The sequence below is a fragment of the Equus przewalskii genome, chromosome 19, assembly GCF_037783145.1.
Source record: "Equus przewalskii isolate Varuska chromosome 19, EquPr2, whole genome shotgun sequence".
NCBI classification, from domain to species: domain Eukaryota; kingdom Metazoa; phylum Chordata; class Mammalia; order Perissodactyla; family Equidae; genus Equus; species Equus przewalskii.
In genome coordinates, this window is record NC_091849.1 from 62,661,298 (window position 1) to 62,685,805 (window position 24,508).

Below are 24,508 nucleotides of genomic sequence, written 5' to 3' on the forward strand. Positions count from 1 at the left end.
ACGGCCTGGGAAGCCCCACAGTGTGGCTGGTGTCTGAACTAAGGGCAGTCTTGAGAGGGACCGTGCCCTCTAACTTGCGGGTCTGTGCTAACTCTGGGGGGTCAGTGCCAGAGCTGAACGACAGTGCACCCAGTTGGATTTTTACTGGAACAGAATCCCTACTGTGTGCCAGGCACTTGACTGGGAACCATATACACTATCATTGAAGGAGGACAGCGCCCTGTCTGCCACCTTCTCAAGTTAAGAATAAAGTGCATGCAAATGTTGAGAGCTCAGAATAAATTATCGCAGCCTTAGGTTCTGAATGGGAGCAAATCTACCCCTCTTGGCACAGCTGAAGATTACTTTAAGCTCAGTTCTTTCAAGCAACGCTCTTATTGACACCTCTCTGGAAGTGAGCGTCACTTGAAAGTAACTCCCTGACTTCAAAACAGAGCTAACAAATGCCTGGACTGCCTCGTTTTCAGTCACTCAGAGCCCGCCAGCGGTCAGTGCCCGAGGTGTAGCGACTGAAGCCCAGGGCACAGACCAGCCAGGTCCCAATGGCTTGGCAGAGCAGTGCAGCCACTGACCAACCGCAGACGCCACCTGCCACTGCTGCCAGCGCGGGGCGGCCCCGATGCCTTCCTTCCATCTGTGGGTCAGCATCTTAAGTTCTTTTCCAGGATTAATCATCAGAAATTTTTTTTTCCGCCCAGTACAACAGAAATAATCTTTACTTCTGCCACTAACGTTTTGCATATAATTTCAAAATAATGTTTTCTCATCTGAGAGCAAAAACAGCATCTACAAAGTCCAATGTGGCAGAATACGGACAGACACTAAGTCAAACTCCTTGGACGACACAGCACGGCGGTCCCAACGCTTGACGCTCGAATGGGCGGCTCGTGCTGAGCTGGGCCGACTTCACAGGAGTACAAGCTGGTCAGACCCTGAGGGGCTCCCACCAAATCTGCTCAGTGTCTGCGCCCCCCCGCCCCCCACCAAAGCAGGACATCTGTGGAAATGTTACGTTTGGCTCTAAGCTCCACATTTCTTAATCAGCTGTGGAAATCCAGGAGGGACCCAGCTCGCACGCAGCGCTCTCCCTCCGCGATCACAGACCCCCTCATAAGCAGCACTCCTCGTCCAAGAGGGCACGGCAGGGAAGACGGCTCCCAGCTTCCCTCTCTCTTCTGGAAATCGTGAGTGTTTGTGCAACTTGAAAATGAGCGGGAAGCGCCACTGGACACGGAGGTCCACAAGGCCCTCCCCTCTCCCCACAGAGGAGCAACGAATCTTCCATGGGGCCTAAATAAGCCGGGACTTTTCAAGTTTTAGAATGAGAACAAAATGCCTCAAAATCAGAATCATTATCTTATCAACCAAACCAGTCTCAGTTAACGGCTTCCAAAAATATCAGTAACTTACTGAAAACTAATTTGCAAAGCACGTTCATGTGCGAAGTGAAGGAAATCATTTAACGTGGCAAAGGTTGTTCCCTTAGAGATAGAAATGCTATTCCTATTTTAAAACAAGGATAATTAATACAAATCATTCATATTTTATGACAGGTCTTATATTATGCAAATATATTGAAATGCTCAGAAAAATCCAAACGTCAGTTATGTCACGGAGAATAGTTTCCCAGGGAATGTGGCAGTGAATGAGCATCAGTATCTTGCCGTGGGCCAGCCCTAATGCACAAACCCATGTGCCTTTCTTGAACTTTAGCTCTAACTATTGGGATCCAGACTGTGGGGCGACCAATGCGGAATACTCAATGGGTTCACTGGATGCTTGAGCTTCTACATCAGGTTATTACCTCAAGTCCAGGAGGAGTTACCTGAGCCGCCCTCACCCTGCAGTGGCCTTGCAGAGTGACGGGAAGGGATCCCGTGTAAGGGACGTGTCTTGGAGGATCGTGTTGAAACAAGGCTCTGGGAAGGAGAAGAGCCAAACATCTGTCAGCGGGCTGCTTCAGCCGTCAGGACTCCTCCGAGAGCCCAGCGCCCCGGGCTGTTGTCCGAGCTTCCCAGGAGGGAAGCCAGAGCAGGAAGGATACACTGGAGAAGACCTCGGCGGTCACTCGCGACACTGCCTCATTTTACCCAGGAGAAGCCAGGTCCCAGAGAAGCCAGACTTTGCTCAACATTCTCCAGGTTTTCTGCTCAAGGTACCCTGCTGATCAGAAGGAATCTGATTATCAAAAGACATATTCAGAGCCACGAACGCGGACTCGAGCGAGGACAGGCCTCCCTGGAGAACCCTCGGGACCTTCCCAGCCTGGCCCACCTGCCTCTCCGTCCGCCTTCAGGTCAACGCTCTGGTCGAGACGCCAGCTCAGCCCTGGGGCCGCACGAACTGAAGACCGAAGCATAAGTTGAGGGTTAGAAGAGGAGGGAGAGCCCAGGAAGCAGACGGGGTGTGGGAGAGGGTGCCCTGGGCAGAGGAAGAGACCTAGACTGTCCTAGGGGTCAGAGGCCACAGCCCCACAAAACGGGCCCGCAGGAAGTGTTTGTTAAACACTGAGTAAGAACGTCCCAGTTTGTCCTCTCCTGTCACACAGTGTGACAGACCCATCACAGTGCTGTCCACGAGCGCTTGCCCCACAGCTCTCACTCCCAGTATTCTTCACCATCTCGCTCCTGCAAATTCACAGTGTGGTCAGACAGAAGTGGGGAATCCAGTTCCGAACACGGCCTTCACCCATCAGAACGCTGAGCATCAGGGTTCTGACTGCAGCGGGAAATGCACACAAGATTGGCCAGGCACAGGAGGCCGCCCTCCGGACCCTGCCTCCGGGCTGAAGATGGTGAGAGCAGTTTTGAAGCTCTTCTGCCTTCATCTTCTAGGTTATAGATGTCAGTGACGTTTTCTGCCTCTAAGCCTCATGTTTCTAACTGCATCCTTCCACAGTTATCACAGGCATCACTTTATATAACCCACAGAAAATGAGTCACTTTATGATGAAGTAGCTCTTTAGAATTTGTGGTCTACCATGGTTCTTACTCAATTCAGTTGGTTGGTCAGAGAATAAAACCATTAAAAGACAGTTACACTCAAAGTTAATAAATGCCTGAGAAAATGGTAATCCAACTTCATATTTTAGCTATTAAATGTATCAATAAGCACTAAATTTATCAATGAGCATTAAAATGATTGGCTTGTCAATTTCATATCACTATTAAATTTATCAATAAGCATGAGATATAACAAATTGGACTTCTAGAGAGAGGTACCAAAAGGTACAGTCGACAGAGCCCCGTGGGGCAGGAGCCAGGCCCTGAATCGCCAACGCCAACCCAGACAGACCTGGCCCATAATGCGTCCTAGATGAAGGGCCGGCCGCACGGTCAGCTGACACGATGGAATGGAAAGAGGATTTCCCAATCACCCCCAAAAAACACTTCCACCTGAACTGACCACAGAACTGTTTTGAAAGTTTAGTTAAACAGTTCATCTGCTGCATATGGTATATTTTGGCTCAAATCCCTTTCCAGGTCTTTCAAAGGTGCCTCCCTCCAGTGCCCTGTCACAAACAGAGTGTCGGCAAGAGCACTCAGGCAGGGTAAATGCCACCCTCCACACTCCTCACCTGCCATGTCGATGGCAAAGGGCCTGTCTGCTCTCCAGCCCGTGTACCAGCCAACGACTTTGCCGTTCTCCACCAAGGGTCGTTCGTAGCGTCGCCCGCCAACCAAGCCCACCGGCCAGACAGAGACCTTGCGCGTTGTTCGCATCTGCAAAAAGGGGAGAGAGACTTGGTAAAGTTTCCTTAGGGAAAGAACTTGAAGGGAGGAAAGGAAGGGAGCCACAGAGCAGAAATGAGCAGGGGGCGTGCAGATTCCCTAAACCACAAGTTCCCTGCAGGACCCTTCTGCTGGCTGGCGGCTCCCCTTCTCCTGGTCTCTGGTGGCTGAGGGCCATCGCTGTGTGAGGGCCATCGGTCCTGGACGCAGCCAGTGGCTCAGGGCCAAAGAGAAATGCCACAGGCGTCCATAGTGAACATCGCTCAGATGAAGCTAAGGTGTGACTATAGGATATTTTCTACTTGTTTCAAAGACGAATATTTCAAAAAACACTTTGTATGTTCGGAGGTGAGAGGCTCACTACCCATCTCAGAAACTTTATTACTCAGCAACAGCAAAAATTTCGCTCAGAGGGGCCACGGGAGTTGCCTTTCTCCAAATTTTTTATTGCTACAGACACATGGAAATCTTGGCTTGGGATAGTCATAATGGGATCCAGACACAGAACAGACACCAGGCATCCCCAGGAATGCCAAAAAGAAAAACGAGCCCTAAAGTCACCTGTCTCTCAAGGGCAACTGGGCCAAACTAGAGAAGAAGCTGCCCCAGGCGGGCAGCTGAGCGCTGGCTCCTTTCCCAGGTACACTGCTGCACCCAGCAGAGTTCGGGTCAAGACGACCCTCAGCTCAAAGTCATCTGCTGGATTTCTTCAAGGAGAAAGACACGTACACCAGAAAGCTTGCTGACATCAGGCAGCGTCTTGGGGAAACCACCACCCTCCTCCAGGATGGGTGCTGGACAGGGCAACAGTAAAAATAATTAGAAGCTCCCATTTGCTGAGCATCCCAATTTTACTTACTTATTAATATCCCCCCTATTCCAAAGAGAGGATTTAAGGGTGTAAAGCATTCCAGGTAATAAAGACGTCAGTGTTCTGGGCTTCTCCAAATCTGAAATTACTATTTTTATAGTCCATCCCTTTTCCAATAAATTAATCACCATTGCTTGTGCTAGCTCATACTAACTTATATGATGATTTTTTTTTAAAGTTCCACTGAGGTATAACAGAGCACAGAAGAGAGTTAGTCCTGAGACTGTCGTCTTCCCAAACGCCTGCTTGCAAGGATGGTGCTTGGCAGGCACATGGGAACTTGGCTTTTGAAACAGTCCCCACACTGATACGGTTCTTTGCCTGCCTGGGGCACTGAACACTTGATTTCCTTCTTGGAATCTGAAATATTGATGGGCAGAGGGTGTCTATATGACCAGCCCCCCAGAAAAACCCTGAGCCCTGATTCTTATATGGGTTTCCCTGGGCATTTTTGCTGCTGGACGGAGGGTGTGCTGCATGTGGCTCCCCATGGGCGGGAGAGCACGGGAAGCCGCACATGGATTCCTGCAGACCCTTCCCCACGTCTTTCTCCCACACTGATCAGCTACGTGTCCTGACTGTCGCTGTAATAAACCTGGGCCACAAGTACAACTGTGTGCTGAGCACAGTGAGTCCTAGTAAATCACCAAACATGCGGGTGGTCTCGGGGACCCTGGAGAGAATAAAATGCACTTTTTAAAATGTAAAATTTGATACATGTTGACATACGTATACAACCACGAGACCATCAGCACTGTGACGAGAATGGACATATCCATCACCCCCTGTGCCTTTTAACCCCTCCCTCCACCTCTCCACATGCCCTGTCCCCAGGCAGCTACTCATCTCCCTCCTGTCACTATACATTGGTTTGCATTTCCTAGAATTTTACATGAATGGATTCCTACAGTATACATTCTGCTATTTTTTTTAAATTTGGCTTCTATCACGAACATAACTATATGGGGATTCGTTCATGCTGTAACATGTATCAATGGTTCATTCCTTTATATTGCTGAGTAGTATTCTATCATATGGATGGACTGCAGGTTTTTCTTTTTTATTCATTCTCCTGTTGATGGACATTTGGGTTGTTTCAAGCTTCTGGCAATTACAGATGAAGCTGCTGTGAACATTGTGTACAAGTCTATGTGAACTTCATTTTTTTGATAAATACCTCCGAGTGGAATGGCTGGACCATATGGTAGGTGTACATTTAATTTTTTAAGAAACTGCCAAATTATTTTCCAAAGTGGTTGGGCCATTTTCCATTCCCACCAGCGGTGTGTGAGCATTCTACTTCCTCCCATCCTCACCAGCACTAGGTGTGCTCAGTCTTTAATTTTAGCCATTCTAAAAGGTACGAATAGTGTCTGGTTGTGGTTTCAGTTTGCATTTTTCTAATGACTAATGAGGTTGCATATCTTTTCATGTGCTTATTTGCCATCTGTATCTCTTTTTCAGTGAAATATCTGTGCAAATATTTTGCCTATGTTAAAATTATTTCCTTACTATTGAGTTTTGAGGGTTATTTATATATCCCACATACAAATCCTTTCTCAGATATATGATTTATAAATATTTTCTCCCAGTCTGTGGCTCATCTTTTCATGCTCATCATAGTATTTTTTCAAGCGCTTAATGTTGATGAAGGCCAAGCCACCAGCTGGTTCTTTCATGGATTGTGCTCCTGGTGTTGTGTCTAAGACTTCTCTGCTGCCAACTCAAGGTCACAAGCGTTTTCCTTTCTAGAAGTATCACAGTTGTAGGTTTTACACTTAGGTTGTGATCTATTTTGAGTTAATCTGTGTGTATAGTATGAGGACTGATTGAAGTCCTCTTCCCTTTGTTTTTGCATACAGATATCCAGTTGTTCCAATGATATCTAATTGTCCCAAAGCAACCCAACTGCCTTTGCACCTTTGTCAAAAATCAGTGGCTATGTATGAGTGAGTGTATTTCTGGACTTTCCAGTCTGATCCACCGGTCTGCCTGCTGATCTCCATGCTGACACCACACTGTCCTGATTTACTGGAGCTTTATAATAACTTTCGTAATCAGGTAGTCTTAGTCCTCCAACTTTGTTCTTTATCAAAGTCGTCTGGACTGTTCAAACTCCTTTTCATTTCCATTTGAGTTCCAGAGTCAGTCTGTCCGTTTCAGCGGACTCTGACTGGGATTGCGCTGAATCCACATGTCAGCTTGGTGAGAACGGACATCTTAACATTACTGAGTCTTCCAGCCCATGGACACGATCTCTCTCTTCAGTTGTTTAGAGCTGTAATTTCTCTTAACAGTGTTTCGGTGATTTAATTCTTGAATCAACATTAATGTTTCATGCTTTTGTGTCCTAGGTCTTCCATATAGGTGGGAAAAAAGCCCCAGAAAATTCACTAAAATTTTCACAAAAATACAGCTCCCTCCCCAACTCACTCCACTTTCAGATTCCTGTTCCCTCACTCACTGCAGAAAGAGAAAACATTTCAATTTCCTTATCTTATATATCAAAATTACTAAGAAACCAAGTTAAATCTAATTTATATGTTTTTCTTAAAATAACAGAATGGCCTTATAACTATAAGGCACTAAAAATAGTATTCTTTTTTTTAAATATTTTCTTAAGATACCTATGATTTTTCAGCTCCTAACTTGCTTTTGCCCAGAGCTTTAAATTTTCAAATCTGTGCAAGCCTAGGAAGCAGACTCCATCTCAGACTCTCCTGTCCTCTTGAGAGAACACAGCTGTGCCCTGCACACAGCAGCTGCCAAAAAGTTCTTGATAAGTGTGTAAGCCCCAGGTAGAAATGTGGGCCGCATGTAACAGGCCATCCGTGTGTGCCTGTGCCGTGCAAGGGACAGCTCACAATCAAAGAGGAAGACAGACAATAAAAGAACGGAAGGCAAAAATGTTCTGAAAATAGGAAAAGAGAAATGGCCATGGAAGAGAATAATAAGCCATAACTGCGGGACCTCTAGTAAGGAGGAGTTAAACATGGCCAAGGGAGTTTTGTGGCAGACTTTTCGCTTAAGCTGTGTAGGATTTTGCCCACAGACTACAGAGTGGCCTGGGCTTCAAGGTGACGAGACGAATCAAAAAGCAAAACTTCACATTTCTGGGCCAGTTTCATGCTAGAAAATGTAAGTTTCACTTAGCACACTCCAGATTTCTGAGAGCAGCTCAGAGTTGCCACTTGCTCACGTCTTATGTTTTCCAAGGGTCAGGCGTGCAAGGTGAAGTGATGACTGTTTGAACGCAGGGATGTGGCAGGCTTACGTTTCCAGGTACGCTAAATTTTAAAAAGTTTGTCATTTAAATAGCTTAAAACTTCGGAAAGATCCTGATGCCCTTGCCACATATGCTGCTCTGAGATTCAGCGTGGAACCTTCGTCACGGAGTTAGACACACAGCCCCTGGGCACACGATCGCTGCAGCACACAGAGCGTGCAGACGTTTCAAAGGAAAGTAGCACAGCTGTTTACAGAACTTCTTCATTTCACCCCCGGGGTCTCTCCTTTGTTCTGTGTCCTTTTCACTCAAGCTATGCTCTTTAAGGATTCCTTGGCAGCCAAGTTCTTTTCTGAGAGGGGGAAACTGTAACAAGGACTGTTCCTATTAAAAGTAAAAGCACTTTCATATAACTAAAAGATCGTCAGTATTTAAGAGTTTTGTTACTTTCTTAACACAAAATAGCAGTTACATAACAGGCACAACTTCAGGTGCCTGGTGTGAGCTCCAATCTAAAACTGAGGAATGAAGCACTGGAAATTAGGAAAAAGAGGAAGCAATTCACAGATTTATAAGAGTTATACTACAAACAGGTCTGATCCCCAAAGGCATTCTCTTCCCGTTTATTTATTCAATTTCAAAGTCACATTCTGCCATTTATTCCTCCCACCATGACCCACAATTAAACGGACAGGACTTGCATAGCAATGCTAACAAGCCAAAACCCCAGGCAGAGTAATTGCCAGAGACCCAATGGCCACAAAGGACACAGGAGAGGATTCGGTACATGTCCACACCCCTCCAGGCTAAATGCTGCCGAAACCTTCCCAGGACAGGTGGAGCTTGTGGTCTTCATCTTCTCCAGGAAAGGAGGGAGGCAGGTAACAACTGTGCGCTCCCGTGTCTTACCAACAACCAGCTCCTGTTTCTTTAGCCAACTCCTCTTTCCTCAGCTGTAAGCTGCATCCTTTTGGTCCCTCCCTGGGAGATGGCTAGCAGCCAGCTCCGGAGACTGGAGCCCTTGAAAGGATCACACGAGGGTGATCGTCAGAATGCCCTTAGAGGAAAACAGAAGCAGCTAAACAAATGTCTTCAGCTCCCTTTGAGACACACCACTAGGTGAAATCTTGTTTTATTTTTTCCAAAGAGAAATGAAAAAATTCTTGATCTTCTGAAATGTCAGATGCTATAGGTAATCTCAAGGAATAGAATTACAATAAAGAATGTTACACTCTGTATCCTGCTTTTAAACTAATAATTTCAGTGGCAAAAAAAAAAAAAAAAAAGACCCAAAACCAAAACCCACCCCAAATCCATCAGGATCCAATGAACTAAGGACACAAAGGGAAGAGCAGTGCCAATAAGACGAAGGAACGCAGAAGTGATGGCCTGGAGCCAAGGGTCCTTTCCAACGTCCTTGTCCATAAACATCTGAAATTCTCCAACACGGAGTCTACATTTCTACGATCCTACACACTTGTAAATTTTCTTTGGAACAAGTTTGGAAATTAACAGCATGTCTGCTCTTTCTCTTTCCTGCGTCCGCCCCCTAATGATTTCACCATCCTTTCCTCCTAATTGTCACTTGGCTCAGTGCTATTCACTCCACACAGTGTCCTTCGCATGACTTTCTATTTCCCTGGCTCTTTTTTTGCCTGTTTTGATTTCCATACAGCACCACTCCCACGGCATGAACTTCTGAGGTGCAAAAGCTAATTACTTAAAGGAGCTAAGAATTCCAGAAGGCAGAAATGTTCCTACTTTTATATTCTCAACCCTTCTCCTATGTCACTGGGTAGAAGATCGAGTCTAACATTTCCTCCATCTCTCCTGTATTTTTCCACTAAATATCCCTCACGGACCTACTGTGTGTCCAGTGCTGGGCTAGCCCCAGAGCAAGGCAGACAAAGTCCTTGCCTACAGAGCCAAAATTCTAGGAAAATAAAAGCAATGGCACATCTACCTGCAAAATTCATCACTTGAGTTTGACGCTGACAGGGCTGGAAGGGAAGCAGGTGGTACAAGGCGAGCGAGCACAATGCAGAGAAGCTGACTGTTTGGGACCTGCTGGGGCTCCTCAAGGTCATCAGCACAAGCTAAGCCTAAAGCAGCAGCAGCATTAACCACTGTGGACAGGAAGACCAAAAACCAAAAACCTGCCAGGAAGGAGGGAACTCAAGTGCTACAGGCCCTTGACAGGGCGTCCCACTGCATTCCTTAATTAAAAAGATCTATTTCAGATGGTGGATGTTAGAGTGAGAACTTACAGATAAGCAAAATAGAAGGCTAGAATGATCCATGTGGTTATGGATTAGAGCTGGAGACAGCAGTATGAATTCACATTTACCCTAATATAGAGATGGTCATATATAGATACATTGATAGATATGTGTATCTCTCCTTGCTCTGTCAGCTGAGGGGGGCTAGAAGCAATGACACCCCAGCAGCAATGAGCCCACCTAGCACCCAGATCTTGGTTTCTGATACCATGCTCTAATAAAAGGAAGCAGAGCTACCTGGAGAAGTAGCTGATTCTAGGGCTGGGGCAGAAAATATACAAGATGATCCTGGGGTATCTTTAGAGCCAGAAAGTAAGGAAATGCGCACAGAAAGAAAAACCCACAAATTGATGGAGGCACACAGAAGACCCACAGGAGTCGACTGAAAGACCTCCCAATGGCCAAAGCTGGAAGAATTTGAGCAACAGAATGAAGCAGTATTGGGTCACAATCCAAAGTATAAAGTAAATGCTGAAAACAAATACAAGCTAAGGTATATAAATAAATGATTGAATAAAAAAGCATATGGGGAACAGACAAATCCCCCATACAGAAGAATTCCAAATAATTATGTGAGGCGGGGGCTGTAACTTCACAGGGAAGAAACCAGTAAGCCCTCCCTTAGCTAGGTGATCAAGGCCAACATCAACAGTGACGAGTCATGTTGACAGCATGTACCCTTGACATGAAGTGCTGAGACTGGAACTTGACCTCTGTGGTCTTTTTAAATACCCTTCTCTAATAAGAGGAACCCCAGCTTCTTGGAGAAATGACTGATTCTAGCACTGGGATGGGAAAAATACAAGATGAGCCTAAAGCATCTTGTAATGCCAGAGACTAAGGAGGTATTTAAAAATGCAAACACAACCCCAAATAAACCCACATTGATGGGGTCATGTGAAAAGCACACAGCCAACTGAAAGAGCTCCCAGTGGCCAGAGCCGGAACAAGCTGAGCTATAAGATAATATTGACAGTATGTACCCTTGACATGATGTGATGAAAATGCAACTTTACCCCTGTGATCTTCTCCCAAACCCACAACTACATTCTAATCATGAGAAAAATCTCAGAAAGTTCCAATAGAGGGGCCTGTTACAATATACCTAACCAGTACTCCTCAAAACTGTCAAGATCATCAAAAACAAAGAGAACCTGTCACAGCCAAGGGGAACCTCTGGAGACAAGACAACTGAATGTAATGTGGTACCCAGAACAGGATCTTGGAACAGAAAAAGCACACTGGTAAAAACCAAGGACATCTGAATAAAGAACAGACTTTAGTTTGCATTGATTCATTAATTGTAACACAGGTACCATACTCATATGGGGTGTTAATAATACGGAAACTGGGTGTGGGGTATTTGGGAACTTTCTAGCAGCTTCTCAGTTTTTCTGTAAAGCTAAAACTGTTCTAAAAATAAAGTCTATTGTAAAAAAGAAATCTCTTTCAAAAGTCCCTGAGGCGATCATCCTTCTTGAGTCACCCTGTCTGGTATGATGCAGACTTATTCTCTGGCCCGGGGTCAATTTTTCACTCGCTTTCTATACTCTTCTTTATTGTGCACACCAGAGGTCACAAGCTGGAGCATTTGGCCATATGTGGCCCTAAAGGCAAGTCTGGTCTGGCCTGCACAGAGCTTGTGTCTTAAATTGAGACCTGTTAAAATCCAAAGGTTTCTGGCCTCTCTGAAAATTTGGCAAACTGTGCTAGATCCCATGATGGCAGCAGTGGCATTGAAAGGCCACTTTCCGCAGGGCCAACCCTCCCCTGTTCACCATGGTTCCCCACCATTCCCATCACAGCCCCAAATCTCAGTCTACAGGTCAGTCACCGTTCCTGACCAGCTTGTGCTGTCACAGGAGAGAGTCTTCTCTCCAAAGCAGGAGGCTCAGAAACAAAGCAAACGGGCCGTGTATGTCAAGTGTGGAAATCAGTAAACAGAAACCTCATTAAAATGGAGTTGGGAGGCCAAACAGGGACACTCTGACACCCCACCTTGACAGCAGAGCCCAACAGAAAGAAGAAAGACTTCCTCTTCTTGACCAGCAAGAAGCTCAGCCAAGGAGAGACTGTCACAACTCAGCCACTGAGAAGCGACAGCATATGGAACTCTCAGTTCTTCCAATGGACTCTTCGTTTACAATAACCCCCCAACTTCCTTTTCCCCTCTATAAAGATTTTCTCCTCCCCTTGCTGCTCCAGACTTGCATGGGGCTCCCCATGGTTGCAGACCCCAAACTGCAATTCTTTGAAGATCCCAAATAAACTCACTTTTGCTGGAGAAATAACTGGCTGTTTAAGGACAACACAAGAAAACAGGGAGGCAACACTGTTGTATGTATGGAAATGAGGAACATTCCAGTATATTTAATATGCAAAGTATGTGTCTAAAACACACCATTAGAAATAATAAGAACTGTGAGAAATATATGGGGAAGGAACATAATTAAAAATCTTAATAAATGAAAATAAACCAGGTTAAAGTTTTAGTCCTTTAAGTTTTAATACAAATAAGGTCATAATACTTACACATGGCCAGCTTCACTTAATTATGTTACTTGCTCGAAGGCATATGAATGTGTGAATCCTGGACTGTCTGGGAGGAGCTAGCCTCGGCTCTGCTTATTACAAAGTGAGAGTAATCAAGACAGTGTGGCATCAGTGTAAAGATAGACAGATAAATGGAAAAGATTAGAGAGCTCAGAAATAGTTCTTCCCACAAATGGCTGGTTGATCTTTTTTACTAAGATGCCAAGGCAATTCAATGGGAGAAAGGATAGTCTTTTTAACACATAGTGCTGAAACAAATGGACATCTATGTTAAAAAAAAAGAAAGAAAGAAAAAGAACTTTGATCCTTATACCTCACAATACTCATAAAAATTAACTCAAAATAGAATCATGGACCTAGACACATAAACTAGTTATAAAATCTGTAGAAGAAAATATAGAAGAAAGTCTTTGAGGTCTTAGGGTAGGCAAAGATTCCTTACATAGGACCTTAAAATATGAACCCTAAAAAATTTCACAAATTGGACTTAAAATTAAAATTTTCTACTCTCCAAAAGATACTGTTAGAAATTTTAAAGCAACTCACAGACTGGGAGAAAATATCTCAATACATATATCTTACAAAAGACAAATTCAGAATACACAGAATTCTTACAGCTCAATAAAAAAGGCTAAAGTATGATTGGCATTAACCATGCTGGACAATTAAAATATGGCCAAAAGATTTGAACAGACGTTTCATCAAAGAAAAATGAATGAGCAATTAGAACTTGCAAAGATGTTCTATATCATCAGTGATTATGGAAATCAAAACCACAATAAGATACCTTCACACCCCTTTAGAATGGCTAAAATTGAAAGACTGACAATACTAAGTGTTGATGAAGATGTGGACTAATTAGGTCTCATACATCCCTGGTGGGAGTACAAAATGGTACAACCACTTTGGAAAACAATTTGGCAGTTTGTTGTAAAATTAAAAAATATACTTATCATATGACCAAGCAATTTTCTAGGTATTTACCCAAGAGAAACGAAAGCATAGGTACACACAAAAACTTGTAGCTGAATGTCCACAGCAGCTTTACTCTGGAAACAGCCCTAATGTGAACCATCTTGGGAACAGATTAAACAAACAGTGATCTATCCACACAATTGATTACTACTCAGCCATACAGAGTAATGAACTATTGATATTCACGACAGCATGAATGAATCTCAAAAACATAATGCTGAGCGAAAGAAACAAAGGGCTACATATTGTATTAGTCCCTCATGTGAAATTCTAGAATAGATCAACAAATCGGTAGTGACAGAAAGCAAAGTAGAGGCCACGGGTGGTAAAAACCAACTGCAGATGTTTATAAGGTGATAATTACAAGGCTGCAAGTGTTTGCCAAAACGCAGCAAACTCTACACTTAAAACAAGACATTTTATTATAGGTAAGTTATACCTCAATAAATCTGATTTAAGATAAAAACAAAATATTAGGAGGTTTCAATACGATCTCGTGAGTAAAAGCCCTGGAAATATTAACAACCCAGTAGCAATAAATACAACCTAACACTCAGATTTGGTTTGCAAATACCATTCTCCATTAAAAGCAATCAGAGCTCCTTGGAGAAGTGGCTGATTCCAGGGCTGGCCAGAGAAAGTATCAGATGAGTCTAGAATGTTTTGTGCCAAAAAAGCAAAGACATGCTCATAGATAAACAAGGACATGTGCCAGAAAGACAGAAGCTGGTCTGAAGCATTGCGGCCAATCTCTGAACAATTTGAGCATCAAAAAGAATGACACTCATAGATCAAAACACAGTGGGGAGAAAGGGAGCCCCAAGCCTGTGGTTATAGATTGGGGGGTGGGGGTGTGAGAGGGAAGCTGTTCTTTAGGAAGAAGGCCAGCTGGCAAATGTAGAAGAAATGATCCAGTAAGGAAATCACCATTTGGTCTCCCCGGTGCAATAATGAATTGAAGCAAGAATCACTACCGGATGCTGGAACCCTTGGGTAAACATTGCTGGGAAACAAGATATTCACAGTCTCAGAGTATCAATCTATGGGTTACTTATTAATTACACACTGTCTCAGAGTATCAATCTATGGGTTACTTATTAATTACACACTGTCTCAGAGTATCAATCTATGGGTCATTAGTTACACACCATCTCAGAGTATCAACCTATGGGTTTCCTAGTAATTACAAAAGAAAAATGTGCCTTTACAATGGAGAACTTGGCGGTCACTACCTTGATCAAGTGGTCAAGCTTGGCCTCACCATCCGTAAGATGACCTGACAATATGTGCCATCTCACTGGATGCAGGAGAGGAAGACATAATCATCTACCTGGTGTCCTTGCTAAAGAGGTTTGGCCTGAAGGTATTTATGTGGAAACAGATGACTGTCATGGAGACTAAAGAGCCAAATGCAATTTGTGTGTGTGTGAGTGCGTGCGTGCGTGCATGTGTGTGTGTGTGTGTGTACTTATCCTAGCCAAATTTACAAACTATTTAAACTTCTATTTTCCTCCAGGCTTCTAGGAAAGTAGCACTGTTGCAGAAAAGAACTCCTGCCTAAGAGCATAACGCTACTGTGACAATATTGGACACGGACAAGAGAAAAGGGTTACTACTTGGAGGTCCCCCTACCCTACATGAGCCCATCCTCTCTCCTGCCATCAGTGTTAAAACACACGCCTTCTGGAAAATTCAAATAAGCCCCATCTATTTTACTATCCCTTGTACAGCTCTATATACTTTAGTAAAATTCGATGTTTACTGAAATTATGAACATAATTAACAATTGCCAATACCACATTCATCTTCATTTGGATATCAAAAAGGAAAACTTTACATAAAATCAAATGTGTAGTTAGGCTTGCAGAAAACTTCTGCATATTAGCTTGTTAACACATTCTAACATATTAAGCTGTTGCTGCCCTTTAAAATGTGCCCCTTTTGCTATACATTCCCCAAAATGTCTCAGGAGAGCAGAGGGCATATTAACTCATCTCTGTGGCAGTGTGTCCAGCACGTAAAAGGAAGTGTGTCCAAGTGTACAGTTCACTTGGCATGGGCATCTGGAGCTCTAACCAACGTACAATGGCTGGTCTTGTTAGTCCACTGGTCTTTCCATGCAATAGGCAGACTTACATACCAAGAAGTAATCCAGACTTCAATAAAGCTGCAAACTAATACCACTGACGTGAAAGCATTAAAAAAATGAATATGGTCTCAGAATATGTCTTCTGGTGCTGTGTGTGTGTGTGTGTGTGTGCATATGTGAGTGTGGGTGTGCGCAGAGGGGGGATACTGAGGAGTCAGGCCCAGGGGCTGGGGGCACTGGTCCTCTCCGTGTAAGATTCACATTTACTGGACCTAATGCACAAGAAGTTGGGAACTTTTAATTTTGGTGGAGTCTTTGACTAAATAGTCTCTTGGAGTAGCAGGATTGGAGTTTTAATTTTTTTTCACCTATTAATAAATCACTAGAGTGCTATGGTGATCAATACAGCAAAGCATCTCATGGTAAATTCTAATTTCCCAAATAAATAGAGCATTATGAGAATTCCAACTTGAAAATAAAAGCTCCACAGTCAGAAGCAGTGGATTAGATTTATTGCTCAGGGCAATAAAAATACATCTTTAAATCATGGTACAGCATGGAAAAGTAGAAAAAAATCTATTCCATAATGGCACTTATATACATTTAAAATACTGCACACAAAACATGATACATTTCACACGGAGACACAGAAACGAAATAATCCGCAGCATGCATGTTAGAATAGATGCCTGACGGTAAGGACAAAGGCAACAAGAAGGGAGGGAGCTTGCATAGGACGATGTCGATGGTAGGTTAGGATGCGGAAGCACGATCAACTCCACCTCTGTACCTGAAATCTGAGAGAAAGAAAAACACTTTTCAGGCTCTCCTGATGGGAAATATACTCAGAATATGTGACAAATGAATAAAAGAGGAACAGGGAGGGAACCCTCTAAGATTATAGAAGTAATTAAACACTCTCAGAAAATACTAAAAAGGAAGAATCTGATAGAACTTTCCTGGGCAGTAAGTAGACTCTTTGTAGCCTCAGCAAATGGTTACTTTACAAAGTTATCACGACCAACCTTTACTTGGTTTACCTTCCCCTCAAAGTAAAGATGCAGGTGGTACTTGAAAGAAAACCTAATTCAGAAAAGTCCAATTCATAAAAAATGCAGAGGCTGTTTACTCAGTATAAGATTCATGGCAGGAATTATTTAAATAAGGCTTTGTTTACAGGTTATTCTCCCAAGTCCTTACCTTGGGAGAAGAGTATAAGAAAAGCAAAATGGATTAAAAAAATGAGAACCAACTATATGCTATTTACAACAGACACACCTTAAATATAAGAACAGAGACAGGATAAAGTAAAAGGATGGAAAGAGATACACCAGACAGTCAGCATAGGAAAGCTACTGTGGTTACAGTAGCATCAGACAAAGTAGCTTTCAAGACAAAGAGATCACCAGAGGTGCTGAGGGACATCTCATAACAATAAAAGGTCAATTCATCAAGACAAAACAACAAATCTACAGGTGAATGCACCAAATAACATAGCTTCAAAATACATGAAGCAAAAAGTAGATAAATGTAAAAGGAAAAAGACTAATTCACAAGCACAGTCAGAAATTTTAACACAGCTCTCTTTGTACAAGATAGAGCAAGCACGCCAAATATCAGTACAGATTTAGGGAGTTTAAGCAGCACCCCACTAACTGATATGTACAGAACTCTAAACCTAACAACTGCAGAATAAACATTCTCTTTAGGTACACGTGGAACATGCACAAAAACCGGCCGTATGCTGGAAGATAAAGCAAACCTCAATACATTTCAACCAGTGAAACTAGATTATGTATTCAGACTGCAAAGAATTAAACTAGAAATCAGAACCACAGATAATTTAAAAAGCCATAAGTGTTCACAAATTAAGCAACATACTTTGAATTACTTAGTAAAATTATAGAAAAAGATACGAAAAAATAAATCAACAGAAATTAGAAAATACTTTGAAGTGAACATGAAAACACAGCGTCAACATTTATGGGATGCAGCTCAAACAGTGTGTTTAGCTTTCAGCATATATCAGAAAAAAGAAAAGTAGAAAAATCAAGGAGCTAAGTTTTTATCTCAATAAACCAAAAAAAGAAGAGAAAATTAAATAAAAAACAAAGAAGGAAGGCAATAAAAGAGCAAAATAAAACAAAAGAATTAATGAATTAGAGATAAAGCAAGTGAAAAGCTGGATCTGTGAGCCTGACCCCAGCACTCAAATCTCAACTCCACCACTAGTTAGCTGTGTGGTCTTGGGCAAGTTAGCAAGGCTCTCTGTGCTGTTCCCACATATGGAAATGGGTATAGTAACACTACGGTACCATAGGGTTGTTTTGAGGATTGAATGAGGTAACACAGGTACATAAATAAACACAGTATCAGTGTCTGCTGCCATCACTGCCACCACCATCACCATCACCACGTATTGCTCAGGGCAGAGATTCTCCGACCGTGGCTTAGACCATGGGACCTGTCACCAGGCAAACCCTTTCTCAGGTGATTAAGAAACAAGACACCTATCTTTCCAGGAAAAACTACACCATGTAAACGCTACACACTCAGGCCTGGAATAAGGGATGCTCTTCCTTCTGTGTTTCAGGATTTAGAAGTTTAGTCTCTCATGCATGTGGGATCATGAACATGAACAAAAGCCAAGTCATTTAAAATCATGCCTGGAAATGTCTCACCAGAGACCACCGTCCTAGGAACACAACCAGAAAACGGAGAATTACTTTATTTGTGTGTCCTTGTGAAATGCATAACACTTTGTGTGCAGTATTTTAAATGTACATAAATGGCTTTGTGGAACAGATTCCTCCCCCCCTCCCATTTTTCTATGCTGTACCATATTTTTAAGATCTATTTATGTTGCTCTGTGTAGCCAAAGTTTCCCTCAGTCCTGGATTTTTTAGTTCTATTGGTAGTATATGATGATATTTTTCAGATATGGGAGAGAGACCAAAACTAAATTAATAAAACCTAACAGGTAGCATCAAAAAGAAAATAATTAACAATAAACCTAAGAAAGCAAAATATGTGTACAGTGAAAACTATAAAACATTGCTGAAAGAAGTTAAGGAAGACACCAATAAGTGGAATGGCATTCCATGTTCATGGATTTAAAGATTTAATACGGTCAGAATGAAACACTATCCAAAGCAATCTGCAAATTTAATGCAACCCCTATCAAAATCCCAATGACATCTTTTGCAGAAAGAGAAAAACATCCATCCTAAAATTCATATGAAATCTCAAGGGACCGCAGACAGCCCAAACAATCTTAAAAAAGAACCAAGTTGGAGGACTCACACTTCCTCACTCTAAAACTTACTGCAAAGCAACAGGAATCAAAGCAGTGTGGTGTTGGCATAAAGACAAACATATAGGCCAATGAATAGGACAGAGAGCCCAGAAATAAACCCTCATGTACGTAGTCAAATGATTTTCAACAAGGGTGCCAAGACCATCTAATGGGGAAAGGACAGTCTTTTCAACAAATGGTGCTGGGAAAATAGGACATTCACATGCAAAAGAATGAAGTTGAAACCTCACCTAATACTACGTACAAAAATTAATTCAAAAGGGACCCACCTTAATTACTAAACATAAGAGCTAATTATGCAACTATTAAAAGGGGAAAAGTTTCATGACATTGAATTTGGCAATGTTTCCTTGGATACGACACCAAAACCAGAAGCAACAAGAAAAAAATAATTGAACTTCATCACAATTAAAAACTTTAGGGCATCAGAGGACACTATCAACAGAATAAAAAGGCAGCCCTCAGAATGGGAGAAAATATTTGCAAATCACATATCTGATTCATGATTAATATCCAGAATATATGAAGAACTCTTAAAACTCAACAAAAACAAATAACTCAATTTGAAAATGGGCAAAGGACATGAATAGACATTTCCACAAAAATATATACAAACGACCAACAGGTACATGAAAAGATGCTCAACATCACTAATCATTAGGGAAATGCAAATCAAAACCACAATAAGATACCACTTCACACTATTATCAAAACCAGAAAATAACGAGTGTTGGAGAGGATGTGGCACAACTGAAACCCTTGTGCTCCGTTGGTGGGAATATAAAATGGTACAGCCACTGTGGAAAACAGTATGGTGGTTACCCCCAAAATTAAACATAGAACTACCCCATGACCCAGCAACTCCACTTCTGTATATACACACATATAAGAATTGAAAGCAGAAACTCAACAGATATTTGTACACCCACGTTCACAACGTTCAGCAGCATTCACAACAGCCAAACCGTGGAAACAATCCAAGTATCCTTCACCAGGCGAAAGGTAAAATGTGGAATATACATACAATGGAATATTATTCAGCCTTAAAAAGAAAGAAATTTTAATACATGCTACCATGTAGCTAAACCTTGAAGACATTATGACAAGATCCAACATCCATTTATGATAAAAACTCTCAATAAAATGAGGATAGAAGGAAAGTACCTCAACATAATAAGGCCACATATGACAAACCCACAGCCAACACCATACTCAATGGGGAAAAACTGAAAGCCATCCCTCTGAAAACAGGAACAAGACAAGGGTGCCCACTCTCACCACTCTTATTTAACATAGTACTGGAGGTTTTGGCCAGAGAAATTAGGCAGGAAAAAGAAATATATGGAATCCAAATACACAATCAAGAAGTGAAACTCTCACTGTCTGCAGATGACATGATCTTATATATAGAAAACCCTAAAAAATCCATCACAAAGCTTCTAGAAGTAATCAACAACTAGAGCAAAGTGGCAGGGTACAAAGTCAACTTACAAAAATCAGTTGCATTTCTGTACTCTAACAACCAGCTAACAGAAAGAGAACTCAATAATACAATCCCTTGGGGCCGGCCCAGTGGCACAGCGGTTAAGCGCGCATGTCCCACTTCGGCAGCCTGGGGTTCGCCAGTTCGGATCCCGGGTGCGGACATGACACCTCTTGGCAAGCCATGCTGTGGGAGGCGTCCCACTTATAAAGTAGAAGAAGATGGGCACGGATGTTAGCTCAGGGCCAGTCTTCCTCAGAAAAAAGAGGAGGATTGGCAACAGTTAACTCAGGGCTAATCTTCATCAAAAAAAAAAAAAAAAAGAATACAATCCCATTTATAATCACAACAAAAAGAATAAAATATCTAGGAATAAATCTAACCAAGGAGGCGAAAGACCTCTACAATGAAAACTGTAAGACATTATTGAAAGAAGTCGATGATGACATACAGAAATGGAAAAATATTCTATGCACATGGATTGGAAGAATAAATATAGTTAAAATGTCCCTACTACCCAAAGCAATCTACAGACTCAACGCAATCCCAATCAGAATCCCAATGACATTCTTCATGGAAACAGAACAAATAATCTTAAAATTCATATGGGGCAACAAAAGACCCTGAATAGCCAGAGCAATCCTGAGGAAAAAAGAACAAAGCTTGAGGCATCACAATCCCCGACTTCAAAATATACTACAAAGCTATAGTAATCAAAACAGCATGGTACCGATACAAAAACAGGCACACAGATCAATGGAACAGAACTGAAAGCCCAGAAATAAAACCACACACTTACTGAGAGCTAATCTTCAACAAAGGAGCTAAGAACATAAAATGGAGAAAGGAAAGTCTCTTTAATAAATGGTGTTGGGAAAACTGGACAGCCTCCTACAAAAGAATGAAAGTAGACCATTATCTTTCACCATACACAAAAATTAACTCAAAATGGATCAATGACTTGAAGGTAAGACATGAAACCACAAAGCTCCTAAAAGAAAATAGAGGCAGTAGACTCTTTGACATCAGTTTTAGAATACCATGTCTACTTGGACAAGAGAAACAAAAGAAAAGATAAACAAGTGGAATTTCATCAGACTAAAGAGCTCCTGCAAGGCAAAGGAAACTATGAACAAAATGAAAAGACAACCCACCAACTGGGAGAAAAATATTTGCAAATCGTATATCTGACAAGGGGTTAATCTCCAAAACATATAAAGAACTCACATAACTCAACAACAAAAAGACAAACAAATCAAAAAATGGGCAAAGGATCTGAACAGACATTTTTCCAAAGAAGATATACAGATGGCCAATAGGCACATGAAATGATGTTCAACATCACTAATCATCAGGGAATGCAAATCAAAACTACACTGAGATATCACTTTACACTCATTAGAATGGCTATAATCACCAAGACAAAAAATAACAAATTTTGGAGAGGATGTGGAGAAAAGGGAACCCTCATCCACTGCTGGTGGGAATGCAAACTGGTACAGCCAGTATGGAAAACAGTATGGAGATTTCTCAAAAAATTAAAAATAGAAATACCATACCACCTAGCTACCCCACTACCAGGTATTTATCTAAAGAACTTGAAATCAACAATCCAAAGAGACTTATGCATCCCCTGTTCATTGCAGCATTATTTACAATAGCCGAGATGTGGAAGCAACCCAAGTACCCATCGACCAATGATTGGATGAAGAAGATGTGGAATATGTACACAATGGAATACTACTCAGCCATAAAAAGACAAAATTGTCCCATTTGCAACAACATGGATGGACCTTGAGGGTGTTATGTTAAGCAAAATAAGCCAGACAGAAAAAGACAAATATTGCATGATTTCACTCATATGAGGAAGATAAACCAACACGTGGACAAAGAGAACAGTTTAGTGGTTACCAGAGGGGAAGGGGGTTGGGGCGTGGGCATAAGGGGAAAGGGGCACATATATATGGTGACTGAGAAATAATAATGTACAACTGAAATTTCACAATATTATAAACTATTATGACCTCAATAAAATTAAAAAGAAAATTATCAGGTATGTGCAATGGATTATCTTAGTTCATATCTGTAAATTGGAAATCTATTCTAAACCTACTTACTTATCACCTACCTATCTATCTATCTGTGGGCAGATACAACAATTTTATGTTTTGGGGAGAGATTTTGAAAACCATGCAAAACTTAAATTTCACATTTCAACAGCACCATAAATCAAATATACAATAATGTGTTAACTTGTACAGACTGAGCAAATATTCCATCAGAGTCCAAAATATTTGAATAGACACATCTGAGCATTATTGAATCCGGTAACAAAAAAAGCTCTAAATACCACCTGGAATAGTTAATAAATAAGACCGCTCACTTTGGGTGTTCTATTTTACTTTTGTAGTATGCCTTAAAGCAATTACTATTCCATTACTGTTCACACAAGAGAAAACTTACCAGCTTGTAATTTAGAGGCAAGTGGAGCAGACAGAAGAAAATGGAGTCGCCCCAGAGGGTCTCCAAGAAGCAGCGGACAACAGTCTAAATGTGAAAAGACACACAGCCACTGCACCAAACCACAACCCGGCCGTCTCCAGGTCTGTTCACGAGAAAGACTAATCAGAGAAAAGTAGCTGGAGGGCAAAGAATGATGGAAAAAGACAACAGGAAGGGGCAGAAGGGAGAAGGTCTTTTAAACCCAAACCAGTTATTTCTGGTCCATTAAAATATCAAAATCCCAAATGAAAACGGCTTGTCTCCAAAGAAAATTCTGTAAAAATTAGTCATAACTCAAGTACTGTACACCTAGGGAGAGTAAAAACATTTGTAGCTCTAACATCGACAGCCTCAGAAAATGGGCTGTAGTTTTCTATATACATTTTTACAGAATTCTCACATTTTATTAGACCTATGGCATGACTATTAATATGCTTTTAGATGGAGAGAAATAAAATACAAGGGGCACATTTCAGGTCAAATAGTCTCTTTGTACTATACCTAAGAGAATCTTCTAGGTTTCTTTGCTTTGAAAAGACAATCACCCTACAGAAGCACCTGCATCTCTTGTCTCCTTGCAGGAAACACACATAGACTTCACGACCCAGGGAGAGAAGTGCCAAGCATTGTAGATTTGAGTTCCCTTTGGATTGTGGCTCCAATAAGCTGCACGTAAAGGGGGAGCATATAAATGATATAAGCGCTTCAGAAAAGGAGCCACAGAATTAACCCTTGTTCCCTCCACCTGCCCGGAGCACAGACAGCTCAACAGCACCAACCACAAAACCCAGACACAGGGCCTCTTTAGTCCACTCCTTGCCAGAGACATCGTCGAGATGCAGTCTCATTAACCCAGTGGGCCCCTTTAGTGTCTTAGAGTCAGCCTGTCTTCCAGTCTTACCTCATTAAAGTTTTTTTCTTCTTCCTTGAAAAGTGCTACTTTTTAACCTTTCAATTCAATTGATTTCCTAGGTGAAAGCAACTTCACCTGAAAGGCAGCAGCTTTACACTCAGGAAAGCTTGGAAGGTTTTCTAACAAAGAACGGAAACCTGATCAATAGTGTTATTGAAAATATGACTAGTTACAGACTCGCATTTATCTGCAGTTGTGGCTTTTCCTAAAGCAGTTTAAATCCTCTGCAAATAAGCTTTTCCGGAGAGCTGGATGGATAGGGTGCGCTGGCAGGCAGGCTCACCCGTGTGCCACAGGGCGAGACCGCACCCAGGCCGCAGGAAGAGCAGGAGGAGCCCTGGAGATCCTGAGCCTGAACCCCGCCCACCTCCTTCTCAAAGGCGGGGTCTGCAGGTGCCACCCCCATCGACCTCCATTTGCAGGAGGATGTGGCTGTGAAGCAGGACTGTTCAACGCAAATATTTCTCTCTGGTGGCACAGCTCGGGTGAAAGGGGAGGCTGAAAATTAGTCAGCTGTACGGGAGAAGAAAGCGCCATTCCGGTTACCAGGGAGGGATAACTGAACAGGGA

The 24,508-nt window shown here is 42.2% G+C and overlaps 1 protein-coding gene across 4 annotated transcripts in view; it reads right to left on the minus strand.

Annotated features, from left to right (window-relative positions):
* B3GAT2 (beta-1,3-glucuronyltransferase 2) overlaps nucleotides 1-24,508 on the minus strand; it is a 55,438-nt gene that overhangs the window by 27,298 nt on the left and 3,632 nt on the right. For 2 of the 4 annotated variants that reach the window (XM_070584889.1, XM_070584890.1), the window contains exon 2: nucleotides 3,578-3,722. In XM_070584889.1, the coding sequence (XP_070440990.1) occupies nucleotides 3,578-3,722 (145 nt within the window). Of the gene's footprint in view, nucleotides 1-1,825; nucleotides 2,161-2,274; nucleotides 2,344-3,577; nucleotides 3,723-24,508 lie in introns of all 4 variants that reach the window. The other 2 variants (XR_011529842.1, XR_011529843.1) reach the window with 2 other exon arrangements.